Below are 18,869 nucleotides of genomic sequence, written 5' to 3'. Positions count from 1 at the left end.
TATAGGGTTGCAATTCAAGATTTGAATTTCAACCAGGGTAGACTGAAGTCTGAGCTGAGTCAGCCACCGAATGTTTCTTTATTTATCCTTCATTTATATCCTGCCTTTCCCCACAATGGGAACCCAAAGCAACTTGTGATGCCCCACCCAGCTACTATTTTTAAAGTCATTGGCGTCTGATTTGCCCATGACTCCTTTAAGCTCTTCTTTGTTATCTCTGCTTCTGGTCCCACAGGATATATATTTTTGCATTCCCCACTATATTTATCTCTGACCTTGGCAACAATAACAGGGTACTTTAGTTTAAACATATGTAGACCATGTCCTTCAAAAGCCCAGGCTATATTTGATAAGGCAACCTTGGAAACTTCCCTGTTGTTCCTCAGTGTGTAATAATGTCATGCTGCTGTGGGACTGCACTGGGTGCCTGATAATGACATGAAACAAGCTCTTGGATAGAACTACAAAGGAAGCCTCAATGAACAGTGTTGTGCTAAATGTACTGTTTGTCTCCAATACAATTCTATAGCAACCAGCTGCTTTTATTTATTTATTTGTTATATTTCTATACCGCCCTCCCCAGAGGCTCAGGACTAGAAGAACTACATTGATTGAATGCTGTCAAGTAAATAGTTTAAAAGTTTGTTAAATTTGTATCATAACTGTGCTTTTTTCTTTTGCATACCTGTTGTCATTAATAAATGAAGAGCTGGTTTTCTGCATCTTTCTTAAAGCGGCTTACAATTGCTTACACTTCATCTCCCCACAACAGACACCTTGTGAGGTAGGTGAGGCTGAGAGAGACCGTTTATGCACTGGAGGTTTTATACCAGGCTGCAGGCTGGAGTTTTATTCGTGGCAGGTTGCCCCACCTCTTCCTGCACCCACACGGGGGAGCATTTTGCCCGGTGCACCTCATCTGCCCCCAATTTGTGCTTCTGCATGGGAGCTGGGGCAGTGAAATTCCCAGTGCGTAAACGGTCAGAGACTGTCACAGTTCTCTCACAATTGGGCCAGTCACAGTTCTCTCACAGTTCTTGAGAGAACTGTGACTGGCCCAAGGTCACCCAGCTGGCTACGTTTGGAGGAGAGGGGAATCAAGCCTGGCTATCCAGATTGGAGGCCACCCTTCTTAACCACTACAGCAAGCTGGCTTTTAAATTAATAGAGACATTAATTAAATTAATAGACATAAATTAATAGCGAGATGAGTGCTGTACATACTTAACTGACAGCAACATATATTTCCCTTGGCTCTTTTGTTGCCAGTTGACCTTCAGGCTATTTTAGCAAAGCTGAGAAATATTTCATTCATGATGGCTTTCAAATTACCAATAAAAGTTTGTATTTTATTGGCATTTCTGCTTGGATCAGATTTACTTCTTCAGAATGTTTCATTTGCCTTTCCTACATAGCTCAGAGCAATTTATAGTCATGACCATGTGCCATAAAACACAATGCAAAATAACACAGATTAAAGCTCACAGTCCACTTAGAGGAAAGCAAAAACAGCTCTAATTGCTTACACAGACATGGACTGATTTCATATGAGGAATTTGCTCCTGCACAGCCTCTCATTGCTCTCGGGTTTTAGTGCTGCTTCTTCATGATGTCGGCAGCAACCTGTGGCTGTGCAGGAGTTGGTGCGAGTTCGTCCAGTTTGCTCCATGATGAGGGAAATTACAAAATCCTACTTCCCCTTTCTTGAACAGGAAAAGGGGAGGTGATGAAGCAGCCCTTATCTTGGTATTCATGCTCTGTGTTTTAAATCTTTATTGTGAACACACAACCATCAGGGTCCAGTTGCCATGAGCAGCCTATGAGAAATGTACCCAAAATAAAGGCAGACCATTATACAAAGAATCTCGAAAACAGATCTAAAGAAATGCTTTATTCTTGTGGTGTGATCCTGTAACCTGGAAGTATAATTTTTATTTTTAAAAAACTGTTTTACTGTTGTGGCATGTCCCCACGACAATGTGGAAGTGTTTTTAAAAAATAATAATTTAGGGACTCCGCGGGGGGAGACAGAGGTTTGAGTCCCCAAAACCACCACTATCAAGGGATTGATGGCTTGCATTGATTGACAACCTTAGGAGCTGGGGGAAAACTTCAGGTTGTCCACACTTCCTGCTTCATTGTCAACTTACTGGGAGGTAAAAAGCTATGATGAGACGGTGGGATAATGTGGGAGGCATCGCCCAACAAGAAGTGTGCAAACTTGCAGCTTACTATAATGCATTTGCAAGAAGGAAGTGGCACGCGTTTTCCTCCTCCATTCGGAAATGGTCATGCTGACTGCTATGCAACACTGGCTTTAGAAATACACATGATCGGGTTTTAATTGCTTGCAAAATCACAGTCTTTTGAAAGGCACTGGCGCGTCTGATTTGACAAATGCTGTTTTTCAAGCTTTTAACTTTCAGGCTATCTCACAGCATACTTTCTTTCGCAGGTACATTGAAAGGAGTCCAGGGTTGCTGTGGGCAAGATTTTACCTGAAGTCCCAGATGAACTTCAAAAGCAATCTCATGTTCAACACCAGTGATTATTCTAAAAAACAATCTGTGAGTATTTCTGGTATTTCATAAGTGTTTAACATCTAAAGGCACTGGGACTCTGGGGCAATGCCCTTAGGTAAGCCTCAGCCTCTTGTCTTTGATATGGGGATAGTAATAGTGGCTCCCCTTACAAGGTGGTCACAAGGGCTGCTGAGAACATGATGTGCAAAGAGCTTGGGACACTTGAAAATGTGATATATCTGCTAAGCACTATTATTATATGACTGATATATAATTATATATGATTGATAAGTAGGTGGGATACAGAATGCATTTGTGGGGTGATGGGACACAATTTAGAATATTTTATCTTAAGAATTCTGTGACTCCCTTTATTCAGACCAAATAATTATCTAGGGTTTGGCCTCACTTGAGTGTTTGGTTACCATTATGAAGGCTCCAGAAACCAGATGCTTGTAATTTAAAATATTTTCCAAACCTGGGGAGGTATTTTAATTTGCAATCTACCATGTGTTGTATGGGGACCCAGGATAATCTGTGTTTCAGTTTTAAGTTCTGCCATGGATTCATATCATGGCTAGTTATGAATTTTTAGCCTCAGTTTTCTGTCTGCAAACTGAAGTAATAGCACCGAGTCTCGGATATTGTTTGTGGCACGGCTTCCTGCTGGAAATAGTTTGTGTCAATCTGCTTTCATTGAAGTGTGACATTGTGACTTGGCAGCCCTAGTGATAGATGGCATGCCCAGCCTGAAGCAATTATTTTCTGACCCGGCAAATCAAACAATGAGACAAAGAAGAGCTTTATTTATAATCGGCATTAGTAAATGAGATGTATAACTTTGTTTTTCCAAATCAAAGTGCAACGTTCGATAAATTAATTTTTTCTTTGGCTTAGCTGAGTATGTTAGAGGGAATAGCTTTCTAAGATACTCAGCAACTTACAGAACAAGACCTTAAATCAGATAGATTTCCAGTAAGTTTATTATTATTTCTGATCCACAGAGCAAAAGGTACTCCAGTGTCCAGGGATACCTCACTACGCACTGCATCCCCTTGCACCGTGTTGCGTGCCATTCCAGATGATTCCTGTGTTAGTTTTTCAGGGACCAAGGAGGAGAAAAGAAAGCCCTGTTGTACAAGTAGAACTTCCTTTGAAATTCTGTGTATGAACCAACTAATTGGAGAGGTGTGTGTGTGTATTGAATCCTGGAATCCTACAGAATATCATAGTTATGAGCAGGGTTCTTACTGGTAAAGTGCAGTTCATAGGTTTAAGAACTTGGTGCTGTGATTTTTTACTTTGAAGTAAGTCCTACTGAATGTAGCTTGATTTGCTCCTAAATGACAGTCGATAGGAAGGCAGCCAGTAGGCATATTCAGCAATTAAATTCAGTGGAATTTACTTCTAAGGATCATGCTACATGTGATTTAACTCCTGAGCTTCATTATAGGCATGAAGTAATATTTGTTTTCAAAATGTTCTATACCTGGGCTAACATTAAATACAGAAAGATGTATTTATGGCAGTGTTGTATATTATTATCTTCAAGTTGCCTCAAGTATCCAAGAGAGCAGCTAGGCAATAGATCACAGAAAAGCAATGTTTGTCTTTTCTTTGTGTAGCAGAAGAAAGGTTTTGAAAAGCTTCAGCAGCTGCTACACATTTGCCCAAAACAAAGAAGCCAGCAAGACCTCCTGCAGGTAAGAGTGAGATTATATATAATATATATATATATATATATATTTTTTATAATGATTTTTTATTTTCATAAAGATAGAAATATAATCATCATTTGAGAATATACGACCCCACATTGACTCCACAGTGATATAAACTTTTGCCCAAAACTCTAAGAGCCATGAGTCTAAGAGCCATCCACATTTCCACTACATTAAAAAAAAAGGCCTGTTTAGATATACAAAAGAAAAGTTATTATTAATCAACTTACTTGTGAGATCGTAGACCTCACATTAACTGCTTGATACAATCTAAGAGCTATCCTAGCAGATATTTCTAGGTTTGAGTTAGATGCTTAACATTAAACATTTCTTATAGCACAGTATGAGTTTTGGCCCTGTATCAATACCCTGATGAAGGGAGAGGAAAGTAGGGCTTTGCCTTAAAGATGTACAAAGAAAAAAAATTACAAAAGAATTTCATAATTTCTCCTTATCCTTAATACAGATACATCTACAAACCATTTATACTTGACCCATTCTAAGAGCCATCCTGACAGGTATAAGTTGAGAGCTTTGCATTTTCTACAGATCAATATGAGCTTTGGCCCTATAACAATACACCAATAAAAAAAAATAATAATAAGGGGGGAAAGCCCCATTTTATATTTCCAACGCTAACGATTATATTACCTATATGCCTACTAAGAAAAAGAAACAAGAGAGAAAAAAGGCACTGCTTCCCCTTTTTCATAAAAATAGCAATGTAGGATACAGTATATGTTGTTAATACAGAGAATAATAAGATTTCCAGGTTTAGATTAAATGCTTAACATTAAACATAGAACAGTCTTCTATAGCTTCTCCTTATCCTTGGTTCTGATACATCTACAAAACAATTTATGCTTGACCCATTCTAAGAACCATCCTGACAGATATATTTTCAGATTTAAGTTGAAAGCTTAACATTAAACATTTTCTACAAGTCAGTGTAGGCTTTAGTCCTAGGACAATACCCTAATAGAAGAAAGAAAAAATAAGGGGGGGGGGGGAACCCCATTTTACATTTTCAGCACTAATGATTATATTACCTATATGCCTACAAAAGAAAAGAGACAAAAAAAAACAAGAGAGAAAGAGACACTGCTTCCCCTTTTTCATAAAAATGGAAATATAGAATACAGTATAACATTAAACATAAAACAATATGAGCTTTCGGTCTTCTTAAGGGGGTCTCATCTCGAGGCTTGCTACATCTTGTCGTTCCCGTAAAATTATATTCTGTCCCATTGGCCTTTGGCGTAGAAAGTGCAGTTGTACTCTTTCCCGCAGAATATGCATTGATAAATCTTGAGGCCGTTGCACCTCCTGGACTCCAGTATCAATACAATTTCCCCCCCAGAGAGATCCTTTAAATCGGTTACTTTCACTGCAGATCCATATTTCTTTTGATTGATTTTTGTACACTGTTGCTTTGAGATGGCTGTATGTCTTTTTAAAAAGGGTGTCCTTATCTGGGCTGCAGAACTCCGGCATCCCATTTTCCATCTCCAGAATTTCAGATTTCTCTTCTACTGTTGGTTTTCCACCTTGTTTAGAGCTGTCATCAGCCACTGTTATTGATCCATTATTCCTGTTAAAGACGTCTTCCTTGGCATCTTGGATCTCCTTGAAGATATGAATTTCAGATTTCTCTTCTGCTGTTGGTTTTCCACCTTGTTTAAAGCTGTCATCAGTCACTGTTATTGATCCATCATTCCTATTGAAGACTTCTTCCTTGCCATCTTGGATCTCCTTGGAGATATTTTTGATCAATCCATCTAAAAATACTTTGTAATCTTGGGTTTGTATCTCTATTAGATGAGCCAGCTTTTTAACATAGACATGATTTTGACTTAAAAAAAAAACCGGCCCCAAACAATTTTACAAGTGGCCAGTAGAGGTCCTCTGTTTTATCCTCTAATGTTCCGGTACAGGCATGTGACGTATTGAAGGCAGAGATTCTCGTGCTGGCACAGAGTTCTCGTGAGATTTTCCCATTCACAGCTTATCTTATCTTCGAAAACCAAAACAATTACAATAAGAGCTTTTGCCAATTAATTCAAGTTGATTTGAGTCCTTCTTCTGCTTAGTTAGGAGAATTAGCCTGCCTCTTAACGAGGTGGCTTCGGGCAGAGCAGAGTAAGAGGAGGGGGGAAACAAAGGACTTTGATGCAGGAAGAGAGACGGAGAAAAAAAAAAGCGAGAGATACTTGCAGTAAATGATGTTTTGGAACTCAGCCGATGTCCTCCCCTCAGTTCAAAGCGTTCATTTGTGGTAAATCATCATGTAGGGTTGAAGCAGATACTTTAAGATTAAAGAAAGAAAAGAAAGTCCGAGGTAGAAAATGGCAGTCGTCCTCTGGACCTGGAACGCTGACAGCCTATAATCCAGGGAGATATACTCCCTAAAGGATTGGAGACGGCCCCAAGAACTTCCTGGGTAGAAAGGTGAGGAGGGGTTTGCGTACCCCTCCTCTTTTCTGCCAATTGCTTGCACAATTGACCCCTGTCAGGCTTCAGAGATAGCAGAGCAGATGCCCTGCCACCCTCTCAGGACGACATCTTTAGCCACACCCCCTATAATATATATTTTATACACACACACACACACATATATATAATATAATAATATTCCAAGTTGTAATATGAAAAATGATAAATTCCAGCACAATTTACCTTGTACTGAAACTACTCATTTTATAAACGTGAAAATGTATGAGGATAAATAATTATCTAATGATGATTCCAAGTCTCGTGATAATCCTTTTAAAATGCAAACATTCTTAGCGGGGGGTGTTATTTTTAAAAGGAATCTGCATTTGGGTCTTTCCCCTCACCTCCCAGTACCATACAAGTGCTCTGAGCACAGAAACTTAGCAGCTGGATAGAGATATTCATGGTTTTAATGGAAAGTTAGTGGAGGATTGTTTCTTAAAGAGAATGGAGAAGTGAGGCCTAAAGGGATCATAGTTTAATTGTATACCTTAATTCTAAATAAATATACTTGGCAAAAGCAATTGTATTCCCAAAATCTACAATCAGTAGACCTGGTTTCTAAAGAAATGTGTTTAGAGTTAAGGTGCAAGACAGAGAAACCTATTATGATTTGTTGTTATACTGCATATATTGGGAATGCTTATTCTGATACAGTAAAACATGGTGTTTATATGTAGTAATCTTTAATCACTGCATTCTATAGCAAAAAGCTTTCTGTGTTTATCTAATCTGGGACAGGTAGGTCACCTGTGGCCACCAGCAGGAGATGGGGGTATAGGCCTGTCAGCTCAATCTTGGGAAGCTCTTCAAGATTTGGGAATTAAGCCTGGGGAGGATAGAGATCACAGTGGAGTACAATGCCATAAAATCCACCCTCCAAAACAGCCACAACACTCTGGTGATGAGCTGCAATATAGGACTTGCTATTTCCTTTGTCCATGGTGACCTGTGTGGGAGGCTATGTTTTTTGCCTCTTCATCCTTAAATAAACTGGGTAATCGCCTCTCATGCACTAAGGTATAAAGAGGCCTATAATTCGTTTTGTTACCTATCTGTAAAATAAACAGGCTTTTAGAGCTCACAGATTTTTTTGTTTAAGTGTTTTAATATGAAAAGCTTTTTTGTAAGCACGGTTCAATGCAGATTTGACAAATATTGACAAAACTTTCTTCCTCTTAACACTGCATCATAAGGTGTTGCTTCCTGGACTGTATCAATAAACAACAAACTATGAAGTTCTTTTGTATTGTGCCAGAAATTTACTTGATAGATCTATTAAACTGTGCTGTATAAATCATTGTTTGTCGAAACCATTAGCAGGATTAACAAACTAAACCATCCATCAACTGACATTTGCACTTGGTAATTAGATTCCATCATTAGCTCAGCTGTAGAAATGGATTCAAGCAAAGTACATGATCATTGTACAGTTTGGAGTTTTTCAGTTAAAGAGAGCTTTCTCTAAATGCCTTCTTTCTCTGCTTCTGACGAGAGAACTCTCCGTAAGCTTCCCACAAGACATGCATGCTACTTTTGAGTGTCAGGGCACACTGGTAGAGACTTCTGCTAGGGGAAAATGCCATCAAGTTAAGGCTACCCTGTAGAGTTTCCAAGGCAAGGGACAAACAGTGGGGCTTGCCATTGGCTGCCTCTGCCTAACAACCCACAACTTCCTTGGCGGTCTCCCATCCAAGTACTAACAAGCTTTTGTGAATGGACAAGAATGGACCAGTCTAGGCTGTCAAGGTCTTGGGCACTGTTGATTACGCCCATTACAATTATATCAGGAATTCTTGGCAAGTCTAACTTAAAACAAGTCAAACTTAAAAACAGTGTTGAAGAAGATTCTTTAGATGCAGTCAAGCAAATTTTTGTTTCACTTGCCAGTGAAACTATGCCCTTCTGCCTGGGAAGGCACTGCTGCTGAGCTACCTTCATGGAAGATCCTGGCTGCTCTGCCATGTCATTCATTAGCAGTAATTAGCCATAATACCTGGGACCTCCATGAACTGTTTCCTTTGGGCATAAAAATGGTTGACGCAGCTCTACGCCTGATCCTAGTACTAAACATAAAATATGCTCTTCTTCCCCCCACCCCAGATTCAAGCCTGTTTGAAGACAAACAGAGGCTTTCAATGCCTGCCGAGCAAAGTACAACTCCAGCTGTGCCAAGTGCTAGTCTACCAAGAGTAAGTAAAAAAAACAAAAAGCCTGGGCACTCCTGGTGTATCGTGCATTGGATCCACGCCATCAGCTTCCTCCAGAAAGCTGGGTCAGAAGGTGAACATTTTTCAACAAGGTTGAGATTCTTTTGATTAAATATTTATCATACTTCAGAAACGCTGTGTCCCGTTAAAATAAAATATTGACAAACAGAGGCTACATAATAGTTCTCCGGTATTCTGTGATTTCACCTGCAGGCTTTTAATGGAGAGCTTCAGAGCCTTTGACAAAAACAAACAAACAAACCTAAGTTTATTGTGGAGACGTTCTAGGCAGTTGCTAGTTTCATGGACTATGATACAAAGGCGCATTAAAACTGTGCAGAGGCGTTCCCACCCCTCTTTATGGCCTTTCCTGTAAAATGCTAACCCAGGCTTTTAAAACCTTGCCCCAGTTACCTTAAAGTGGGGAAATAATATAACCTTTATTTCACAGATGGGAAAACTTTAGTCAGAGTGAAATCAGATGTTAAAGTCATGGTTCTTCATAGAATTATAGAATCACAGAATAATAGAGTTGGAAGGGACCTCATGGGTCATCTAGTCCAACCCCCTACACTATGCAGGACACTCACAATCCTATCGTTCATCCACTTATGGTGTGAGCCTGGCTTCTTTTATTTTTGATGCATTTGTGTGCAGGCAAGTTGAGCCAACTCTGTTGTAATCCATTTCGGTGTTTCCATGTGCTGTCAGAAGGGGAAGTGATTTGGCTAAATCCAGGCAGGAAAAGTCTATCAAAATTCTATACAAATTTCATAAACGTTACACCTCAGGCTATGTAATTTGCCTTCACTGTAAAAACCAGATACAGATTGTTTTGGGTTAATTAAAATATCTGGATAATCTCTTGAATGCGATAAGCAGAGGCAACCATGGAGCATTTTCTCCTGGGACTTCCTGCTGGTAGGAATCTCATCAGAAGTGTGGGCTTGGTAATGTCTCAAGTCCCCCATAGCCAGATCTTACCAATGGGTTGCAGGCTTGATGGCTTTACCTAGGGTTGCCACCACTACATACGGCAGGTGAGGGTTTTGCCCTTTCCTGATATTCTGCCTTATGCCAGTTGGGCTTGGGGAGGATTGCAAAACTCTGGAAGCATCCCTACAAGAGACTGATACAGAAGAACTCTCATCTGCCTAACAATATTATGGTTATCAGCTATTCTGTCCCATTTTTATAGGCAGGTATTGTCAGACAGATGGGGATGCCCTGTTGAAATATTTGGAGAAACAATAGAAAGTGGTGCAAAAAAGCTATAGTTCAATACCATTTGCCAGTTTTGAAAGAGAGAAAGCCCTCGAAAAGGTCTCTGCTGGCATATGGAGGCCGATGGTGGGAAGCATGCAGAAGATTCCCATGTGGATGCAGAGTTGTTTGCGGATCTCCCTCTTCATCTGCAACAGCCAAGAACACAAAACAGCAAGCCCCGTGCTGTGAGGACGAAGCCATTATTACTGACTTAATTTTTGTTTTATATCATTTCTCTAGGTATGAAGCTGGAACTGTCCTCATAAAGCAAGGTCATGTGGCCACTGAATGTTATTTAGTATTATCTGGAAAAATAAAAGTTGTGATGGCAGATGAAGATTCCAAATACAAGAACTTCACCCCTGAAACATTATGTGAAGCAGAAGGAGGAGATTTTATAGGGGTAGCTATTTTTATATCAAATAATTTTGAGAAATGTGGCTTTTCAGACATGATCACATGAAGCTGCCTTACACCAAATTGGACTGTTGGTCCATCGAAGTCAGTACTGTCTCCCCAGACTGGCAGGGGTCCTCCATGGTCTCAGGCAAAGGTCTTTCACATCACTTATTGCCAGATCTTTTAACTGGAGATGCCAGGGATCGAACCTGGGACCTTCTGCATGTCAAGCAGAGGCTCTACTACTGAGAGTAGAGATTAAAAAATACATAAAAGAGAAGCCCTCCAGAAACACATAATTCATTTTGCCAGGTAATTTTAATATTCTGCGAGTTTTCTGTGGCCCACAATTTTTCATCATTAGAAAAGCAAGAAAGAGTCAAATGGGATCAGGTCTTACAAGTCTGTACACCCAGCATGATCTTGGAGGACCCACATCCAGCTGGTGTTGTGTCATCTTCATTGGTTACCAGTCTGGTTCCGGATTAAGTTCAAGGTATTGGTTTTAACCTTTAAGGCTATACACGGCTTGGGCCCTACCTATCTGTGGGACCTACTTATGCCCCCTGCAGAGCTCTTTGCTCTGTAGACATGAACCTGCTGGCTGTCTCAGATCCCTAAGACCAAGGCCATGGTTTTTTTGGCCCTGGCCCCAACCTGGTGGAATGAGCTCCTGGAGGAGCTACAGGCCCTGTTGGAGTTGTCAGCTTTCTGCAGGGCCTGGAAGACAGAGCTCTTCTGCCAGGTGTATGGTTGAGGTCAGGGTGGAGGGTCTTGGTGTTGTCCATGGAGGATCCCTTAGAGGTGGTTAGCTGCTCTCGCTTCTGATGAGAGAGCTCATTTGACCGAATGCTGGATGGGAGTTAGAACTCAGATTATATCACCATCTTGAACATTTTCATGTTGGTTTATTAAGGGGTTTTAAGGGTGATATATTTTATTGTTTTATTGTAAACCGCCGCGAGACTATTATAAGCGGCGGTATATAAATTCAAATATAAAATAAATAAATAAATAAATGATGCAGTGACTAATTTAGCAGGCTGGAACCTGGGAGACTTGGTTCATTTGGGCCAATTAATCTCCCAACATATTCTTTTTGTAGTGACAAAAATGAGATAATCAGTATTTAGCTGGATCTTGCTGTCGGGAATCAGATCAAGAGCACAGAGGACATGCTAATTAGGGAAAGAGGATGGGGCTTGGCAATGCATGTTGATTCTGCATGAACACATTGAATTAACAGATAATAAGTAGAGCTGAGAAGAATTTTGATGAAGTTGATAAATATTATGAAGAGGTAAACCTTTCTCTTTCCTAATTTAGGCTCAGAGAATTTGATTGACAGTAGGTCCACTAATGGAATTCGTCTTCAAATTCAAATTTCAAAAAAACCTTTAATGGCATATAAAAACATCATGAAAATAGGGTTAATTCATAATTAATTGATAAAAATTACATATAGTCTAAATAAAACAAGAGAAATAAAATAAGCAGCATCCAACAATAGATTCCTCCAGAATGCCCAGCAATCAGTAATTTCCACCAACTGTAGATGCCCCTGGTCTAGAACTGATTCTTGGAATTCATCATTATATGATTGGGTAACATTTCCAAAGGGTGAGAAGAAAAAGACTTGGTTCTTATATGCTGCTTTTCTCTGCCAGAAGGAGTCCCAAAGCAGCTTACATTCACCTTCCTTTTCCTCTCCCCACAACAGACACCCTGTGATGTGGGTGAGGCTGAGAGAGCCCTGATATTACTGCTCGGTCAGAACAGCTTTATGGCTGTATGTGAGGGAGCGTGGAATCAAACCTGACTCCCCAGATTAGAAGTATGCACTCCTAACCACTACACTTCAAATTAGAGGGAGCTAGAATGATGGTCAATAACCATTAATAAATCTGAGGAGGCTGAAATGGAGCTACCCTCAGAAAAAGCAGAGGTTTTACCACAGTCACTTCAGAAACATATGCAGAAAAATATCTTTGTAAATTAATGAACTTCTTCACACCATAGTCCAAGGAATGCTGACATAAAATTGAAGGCAGTTTCATGTCAGTTAAAGAAAACAGACAGCAATACAGAAAGCGGCTCGTTCAAGCCCTAGATTCAAGCCCTTGTTCAAGCCCTAGATTGGGGGATGTGTGATTTGAGGATTTTTCCATCTCTAATCCCCAATCCTGAACAGTTAGGTAAAGGTAAAGGTAAAGGTATCCCCTGTGCAAGCACCGAGTCATGTCTGACCCTTGGGGTGACGCCCTCTAGCGTTTTCATGGCAGACTCAATACGGGGTGGTTTGCCAGTGCCTTCCCCAGTCATTACCGTTTACCCCCCAGCAAGCTGGGTACTCATTTTACCGACCTCGGAAGGATGGAAGGCTGAGTCAACCTTGAGCCGGCTGCTGGGATTGAACTCCCAACCTCATGGGCAAAGCTTTCAGGCGGCTGCCTTAACACTCTGCGCCACAAGAGGCTCCTGAACAGTTACAGCTGCATAAACATACTACTTTATCTGAACCTAATTAATTGCACCCCCTTCCAGGATTCTTTAAGCAGTGCATGAACAGTGCATGGGTCATAACTGTTAATAGTCTCCTGGAATGTATGTTAGGCAAATGAAATTAGGGTTGGGGAACACATGCCCACAAATGTACTTTGCCCACGAACTCTCCCTTTGGGCAGAGGAAGGATGGTTTAGTTTCAGGTCCAGATGAACAGCTTGCTTTCGCTGTGGACTACAACAGTCATGGAAATTGTGCCATAGTACTAGAGTTCTGAATCTGAGAAATAAGCAGGGAGGTTTCTTGTGTCATTGTAGGCATAGTCTAATCAGTATTCTTCTAGGAACATATTTTAAGGGGGGGGTGTTGATTTACAGACTAGTATTTTTATACGTGGAGGGAAGGCAATATGGTTTAGCTTGATCTTGTCTGATCTTAGAAGCTAAGCAGAGTCAATACTTAAAAAGGGAGACCCCAAAGAAGACCCTAGTAACCCTGTTCATACTAAAGAGTTATTGAATACCATTTGAATACCATTGAATACCATTGAGGATATAGAACGAAACTTGCAAAATTGTGCAGCATGTATTACTTAGCTAGAAAAATAAACGAATAAAAATATATGCCTTCTTGTGTTAAATATTTGTGCATCTTGCTAAAGGGATCCTATAGAACAGAAGAAAAAATAAGATTTCTTATATTGCTTTTCAAGGAAACCTGCCTCTTGACTGATTCAAAGCGCCCTGCTTCATTTATTTGTAAGTCCGATGCAGAACTTCTTGTGATACACAAGGAGGTATGTAGACAAATTGCTCCCCAAATCACAGATGTGTTCATTTTGCTTAATATGAAGTTAATATTTTCCATGTTGATATTTAATTCTGGATGTTGCAAACAGCTGTTCAAGGCTGGCTTCAGAAAATAAAATGTCAAACAATATAAAAATCAGAAGTCCATATAAGATTCAAATTAAAGAATTTCAGGATTAGAATTTGTAAACTGAGATAAGAGTGCATCTGTGAGTTAATATCATTGCAGAGGACAAAGCCTGAATACTATTGATGGTCAACCAGTTTGGAGTCAGTGATACTGTTGGCATCCCCATCCCACCCCAGGTGCTCCCCAGCCTCCATAGCTCAGCTGGGTAGCAGTCTTGAGTCCCTAGGCCAGGCTTTCTCAACCAGGGTGGGAGTTAATTTTTAATATATTTTAACTGTGTTAAACATTTATCACAATATGACCATGTTGCCCAGCCCCCACACCATGGCCAGTGATGGGTCTTTAGGGGGTGGGAAGGGGAAGGGCCCCAGGTAGGCATGTAAACAGCTCTGCTTCCCAACCATATTCTACCTGATTGTGCTACTTCTAGGGTTTCTCAAAGCCTGAAGAATGTTTCAGGGGCTCCTCAATGGTAAAAAAAGTTAAGAAAGGCTGCCCTAGACAGAAGGTCCCCTTGTTCCTATGCTTCCAAATGCCATTATCCCAGAAAGGATATGCTGGAAGAGCAGCATACAAGGCATCATGACAGAGCACACTGAGGAGAAAATGAAACTGATGTGATGCTGCTTTTTGTTTGTTGTTCTTATGTGACTTTATTTATTAATTAATTTGATTTCTATACCGCCCTTCCATATGGCTCTGTGCGGTATACATAGAACATCACAGAAAGGATACATGGAACGAATCAAGCACTGTGGCCTTCCTTTCCCTCTTGTGATAGCTATAAATAACATTCAAGTGATGGTAGAAATTAATAATGAGGACACAAATAATAGTTCCGCACAGCACTTTTCCAGTACTTTGTGTATGAACAGGAAGCAAGGAGTAAATGACCCAGCTTGCTACTGTTATTGCAAAACACAAGTGCTAGTGATGAATGAATATCTGTGGTTTTCTCTGTTTAAACATCATGTTTATTATGTTATTTATAACTAAGAGAAGGAAAATGAGAAGCCTAGCTCCAATCACCTTTTTTTTGGCCCCCAAGGGTGAATGAATGCTAATGGAGACACGGCAGTGGTTAGAATTTCCCAGAACCATCCTTGTCGGCTCAAAGAGTCTCATTGTTTCCTCTTTTCATTCAAAGAGCAATTTACATGCATATTTAGTTGTTTTCCTGAATGAAGAAAAAAACTTGACCACATTTTAACTTCTTCCCATCCTCAATACACTAAACTGCAAAACTCACAACTCCTGAAGGGAATCAGCATTTTTAGCACTGTTGATTCAGTACTTTTATCAGTGATGTAACTAATACTTATATTGCTAGATCTTCATCCTTTTTTGGACTGCGATGCCAGAACCTAAGAGCTCATTTCAGATTCTAAGAAGCAGCAAATGTTACCTTTTAAAATAGTTATTGCTAAGTAGAATTAATTGCCTGTGTTTCCTTTGGGGCTGCCGAGGAACACGTGACTTCATTGCTAAGAACAAGGTGGGCTGCAGTTAGTGGTTAGCCCTAATCATTGATTTCTGCCAACTGCAGCCACTGGCAAATCATTTTGAATATGTTTTGTATGTATGGCTGCTGACACAAGCCTGAACATGCCTTTTCTGTGTCCTGACTCTCAAGATCAAGATTCTCAAGGTCAAGTCTTTGGAGACTTTGGGATGAGTTGTTGCTCATCATTTGAAGGGCTGGATGTTAGAGACTAGGATTGCAGATATATCCTTAGTCAGGCACTCAGGCCTCAGGTTGAATCAATATGCTGAGTAGAAGGCAAGCTGAAGGCCGGTAGTTGGGTGGCACAAACAGGTGACCTGGTGGTATTCCTCAGTGACTGGCAAAAGACAGGAGCTTTGGAAATTAGATATAGGCCATCAGAATCAGATTTGCCTTTTGAAGCCCTCTGAAACTTATAGTTCTCCTTTGAGTAATGGAATGAAGAAGCAGTGAACCAGAATCTGCTGAAGAAGAAGAGTTGTTTTTTATATCCCACTATATCCCTAAGGAGACTCAAAGCAATCTCCTTCCCTTCCTCCCCCCACAACAGACACACTGTGGGGTAGGTAAAGGTGAGAGAGCTTGGACTGCTTGGTCAGAATAGCACTATCAGGCCTGTGACGAGCCCAAGGTCACTCAGCTGGCTGCATGTGGAGGAGCCGGGAATCAAAGTGGCTCACCAGATTAGAAGCTGCCGCACTTAACCACTATACCAAGCCTGGTTCCTGGTTTGAGCCCAGCAGTTCTTAACTCTAGATTTCTACTAAACTGAAGTAAAATTGAAAATTAGGCCAGAAGTAGGCAAACTTTTGGCCTGAATGTCAAATGCAGTGTTGCAAGTTTTTTTTTTTAAAGCTGCATCAAACCAATACACTTAGCCCTCTGTTATTATTAGTGCAAAAAGCAAGATTTGGCTTTGGTAGCACCTTAAAGCCCAACTAGGGTATAGTTGTCTAGGATATAAGCTCTGGAGAGTCCAAGCTGCCTTCATCAGATACTCTGGAAACCCTTTTTACTTTCAAAAGTTAATACCTTGGAGAATTTTGTTGGTCTTAAAACTGCTACCGGACTTCAGTCTTGCTCTTCTCCTGCAGAGCAACCAGTTGCCCGACTGAAACTATTGCTATAAAAGAGGCTTTCAGTATTTGTAAATCTGTTATTCCCATGCTGCTGCCTTTATTTTTTTCTAAGAACAGCAGTACATGCCATGTGTTTGGAATTAAAAACTTCTTCCTGGTTAACAGTACGTAATTTGATGCAATGGCAACATGCGAGAACTTTTTGCGAGGTTGTGAGCCAGGAATGAGTCATTTTGATTTACTGTTTACAAATGTTTACTCTGTGGTGTGTCATAATGGATGGAAGTCACTGTTGTAGCACAGTGGCAAAGGTGTTTGATGTAAAGCCACGAGCAGAGGAATGGCCCAGATTCATGGATATAGCTGGTTACAGAAGAATGAAATTCTGTCACCTTAGGCACAATCTTCTAAGCCAGTAGTTCTCAACTGGGGGTCAGGACCCCTTTACAGGGGTCATGGCAGGGCAAGCAGCTTGGCCGGGGGGGGGGGGGCCCATACACAACAGCCTTTTGGGGTAGAACAAGATGGAGTGTTCATCTGTCTGGAGCAACAGAAAAGAGCGAGATCGGCATGGCAGGACAACAGGCAGAACTGAACTGAGAAACCCCAGAAAAAAACCAACTTATATACAATCATGACCAATGGATCTTCACGCCGTTGGTCAGTTTTGGTATAATTTCTGTGAAAGAACCCTTGCATAATTTTATAGTTGGGGGGTCACCACAACATGAGTAACTGTTTTAAAGGGTCACAGCATTAGGAAAGTTGAGAACCACTGCTCTAAGCACTGTTTTGCCTTTGGAGGTGCTTGTGTGGTATTCTTATTTTATATGTGACATGAAACGTGTGCAGAAGTAGATAGTGAGCTGACCTATCTTTACAGTCTTTGTTTTTTTCATTATGCAGAGTTGCCAACTCTGGGTTGGGAAATACTTGGAGATTTGGGGGTGGAGTCTTAGTAGGTTGGAGTTTGGGGAGGGAAGGGACTTAAATGTCATAGAGTCCATCTTCCAAAGTGGCTATTTGGTCTGTCACCCGGAGATCAGTTGTAATCCCAGGAGATCTCTTACCACCACCTGGAGGTTGGTAACCCTAAATATATCCCTCAAATATCTTGATTTTGCTGGTTCTGTTTTTCTGAGAAGTCACCTATAGAAATGCCTACCTTCACTAATCTTTATGTATTATTAATAATATTTTAGACTCACCACCAATGCCTTCAGTCCTCTAGTTTTATATTGCCAGAGCCTGAAGCTTAAGCTCTGTAGGAATGCACCTACTTAGTGGAATTGAATAATGGAATAAAGAAATAAAATGATACTTTAAAAGCCCTTCTAAACTCTTGGAGCTGGAAGTGGTAGGGGGGGGGGGGGACAACAGGAAAGGAGGCTTTTACTTCACAGCTACAAGAAGTGCAGGGCAGAAATAAAATGCATGGACTTCCTGAAGGAATGTGATTGTATTGTCCAAGAAAATTGATTTATATATGGGTTAGATCTAATCGGTTCATTAAATTGCAGCCTTAACCAAGTCTTAATACTTACATTAAGTCCAGGGAATGATGACAGCAAATGAGCCCTGTGGAATTTGACAAACCCCTTCACCTCTGATTTTCAGCAATTCTCCTAGCAATGTAACATTATCTGATACTAATTACCACTAGAAGATTGTAGGACATTGTGATTAGCTTCCATTCTAACCAAACAAAACCACTTTGAAAGCTCCAGTCTGACGTGTTTTCTATGCATGACTGTTTAATTCAATTGTATCCCACCTGTCTCCCCAATGGGGACCCAGAGTTGTCTACATTGTTCTCCTCGTGCTATTGGCCTTCTTAACTGTTGCAGAAAAACCCTATGCATGCATACTTCAGAATATATGCAGCCTGCTAGGGAACTGGGCCTTATGCTTGGTGAACTCTTATTCACACAGATTGCATTGAAAACAGATTGAAAACAGATTGCATTTAAACATGCAAGGTGCAGCACCAAGTTGCTTAAAAGAATAAAATAGTTTCATTGTGAAGACAGGAACAAACTTTGTATAAAAAGAGGCAAGAAAAAGTGTTCTAGTAACCCTCACTGTTCTGTTCTTTCATCTTCTCTGTTTTGGAGGCAAGCAGGGAGGAAGTGTGCTCAAAGTAGCAGGAAGTCTCCCATTGAGCCAATCAGGGCATAGGAGGAGATAATGTGAAAAATATCAGGAAGTTCCGAATCTATGCTAACTAGCCATC

The 18,869-nt window shown here is 40.5% G+C and overlaps 1 protein-coding gene across 1 annotated transcript in view; it reads left to right on the top strand.

Annotated features, from left to right (window-relative positions):
• The window catches only part of LOC143820027 (uncharacterized), a 45,882-nt gene that overhangs the window by 801 nt on the left and 26,212 nt on the right, over nucleotides 1-18,869 (top strand). The window contains exons 2-6 of the mRNA XM_077302394.1: nucleotides 2,427-2,567; nucleotides 4,148-4,225; nucleotides 8,840-8,928; nucleotides 10,453-10,615; nucleotides 13,827-13,910. Of these exons, the coding sequence (XP_077158509.1) occupies nucleotides 2,427-2,567; nucleotides 4,148-4,225; nucleotides 8,840-8,928; nucleotides 10,453-10,615; nucleotides 13,827-13,910 (555 nt within the window). The remainder of the gene's footprint in view (nucleotides 1-2,426; nucleotides 2,568-4,147; nucleotides 4,226-8,839; nucleotides 8,929-10,452; nucleotides 10,616-13,826; nucleotides 13,911-18,869) is intronic.

Source organism: Paroedura picta, chromosome 10 (assembly GCF_049243985.1).
Source record: "Paroedura picta isolate Pp20150507F chromosome 10, Ppicta_v3.0, whole genome shotgun sequence".
NCBI lineage: Eukaryota > Metazoa > Chordata > Lepidosauria > Squamata > Gekkonidae > Paroedura > Paroedura picta.
This window is presented reverse-complemented; position numbering and strand designations above follow the sequence as displayed.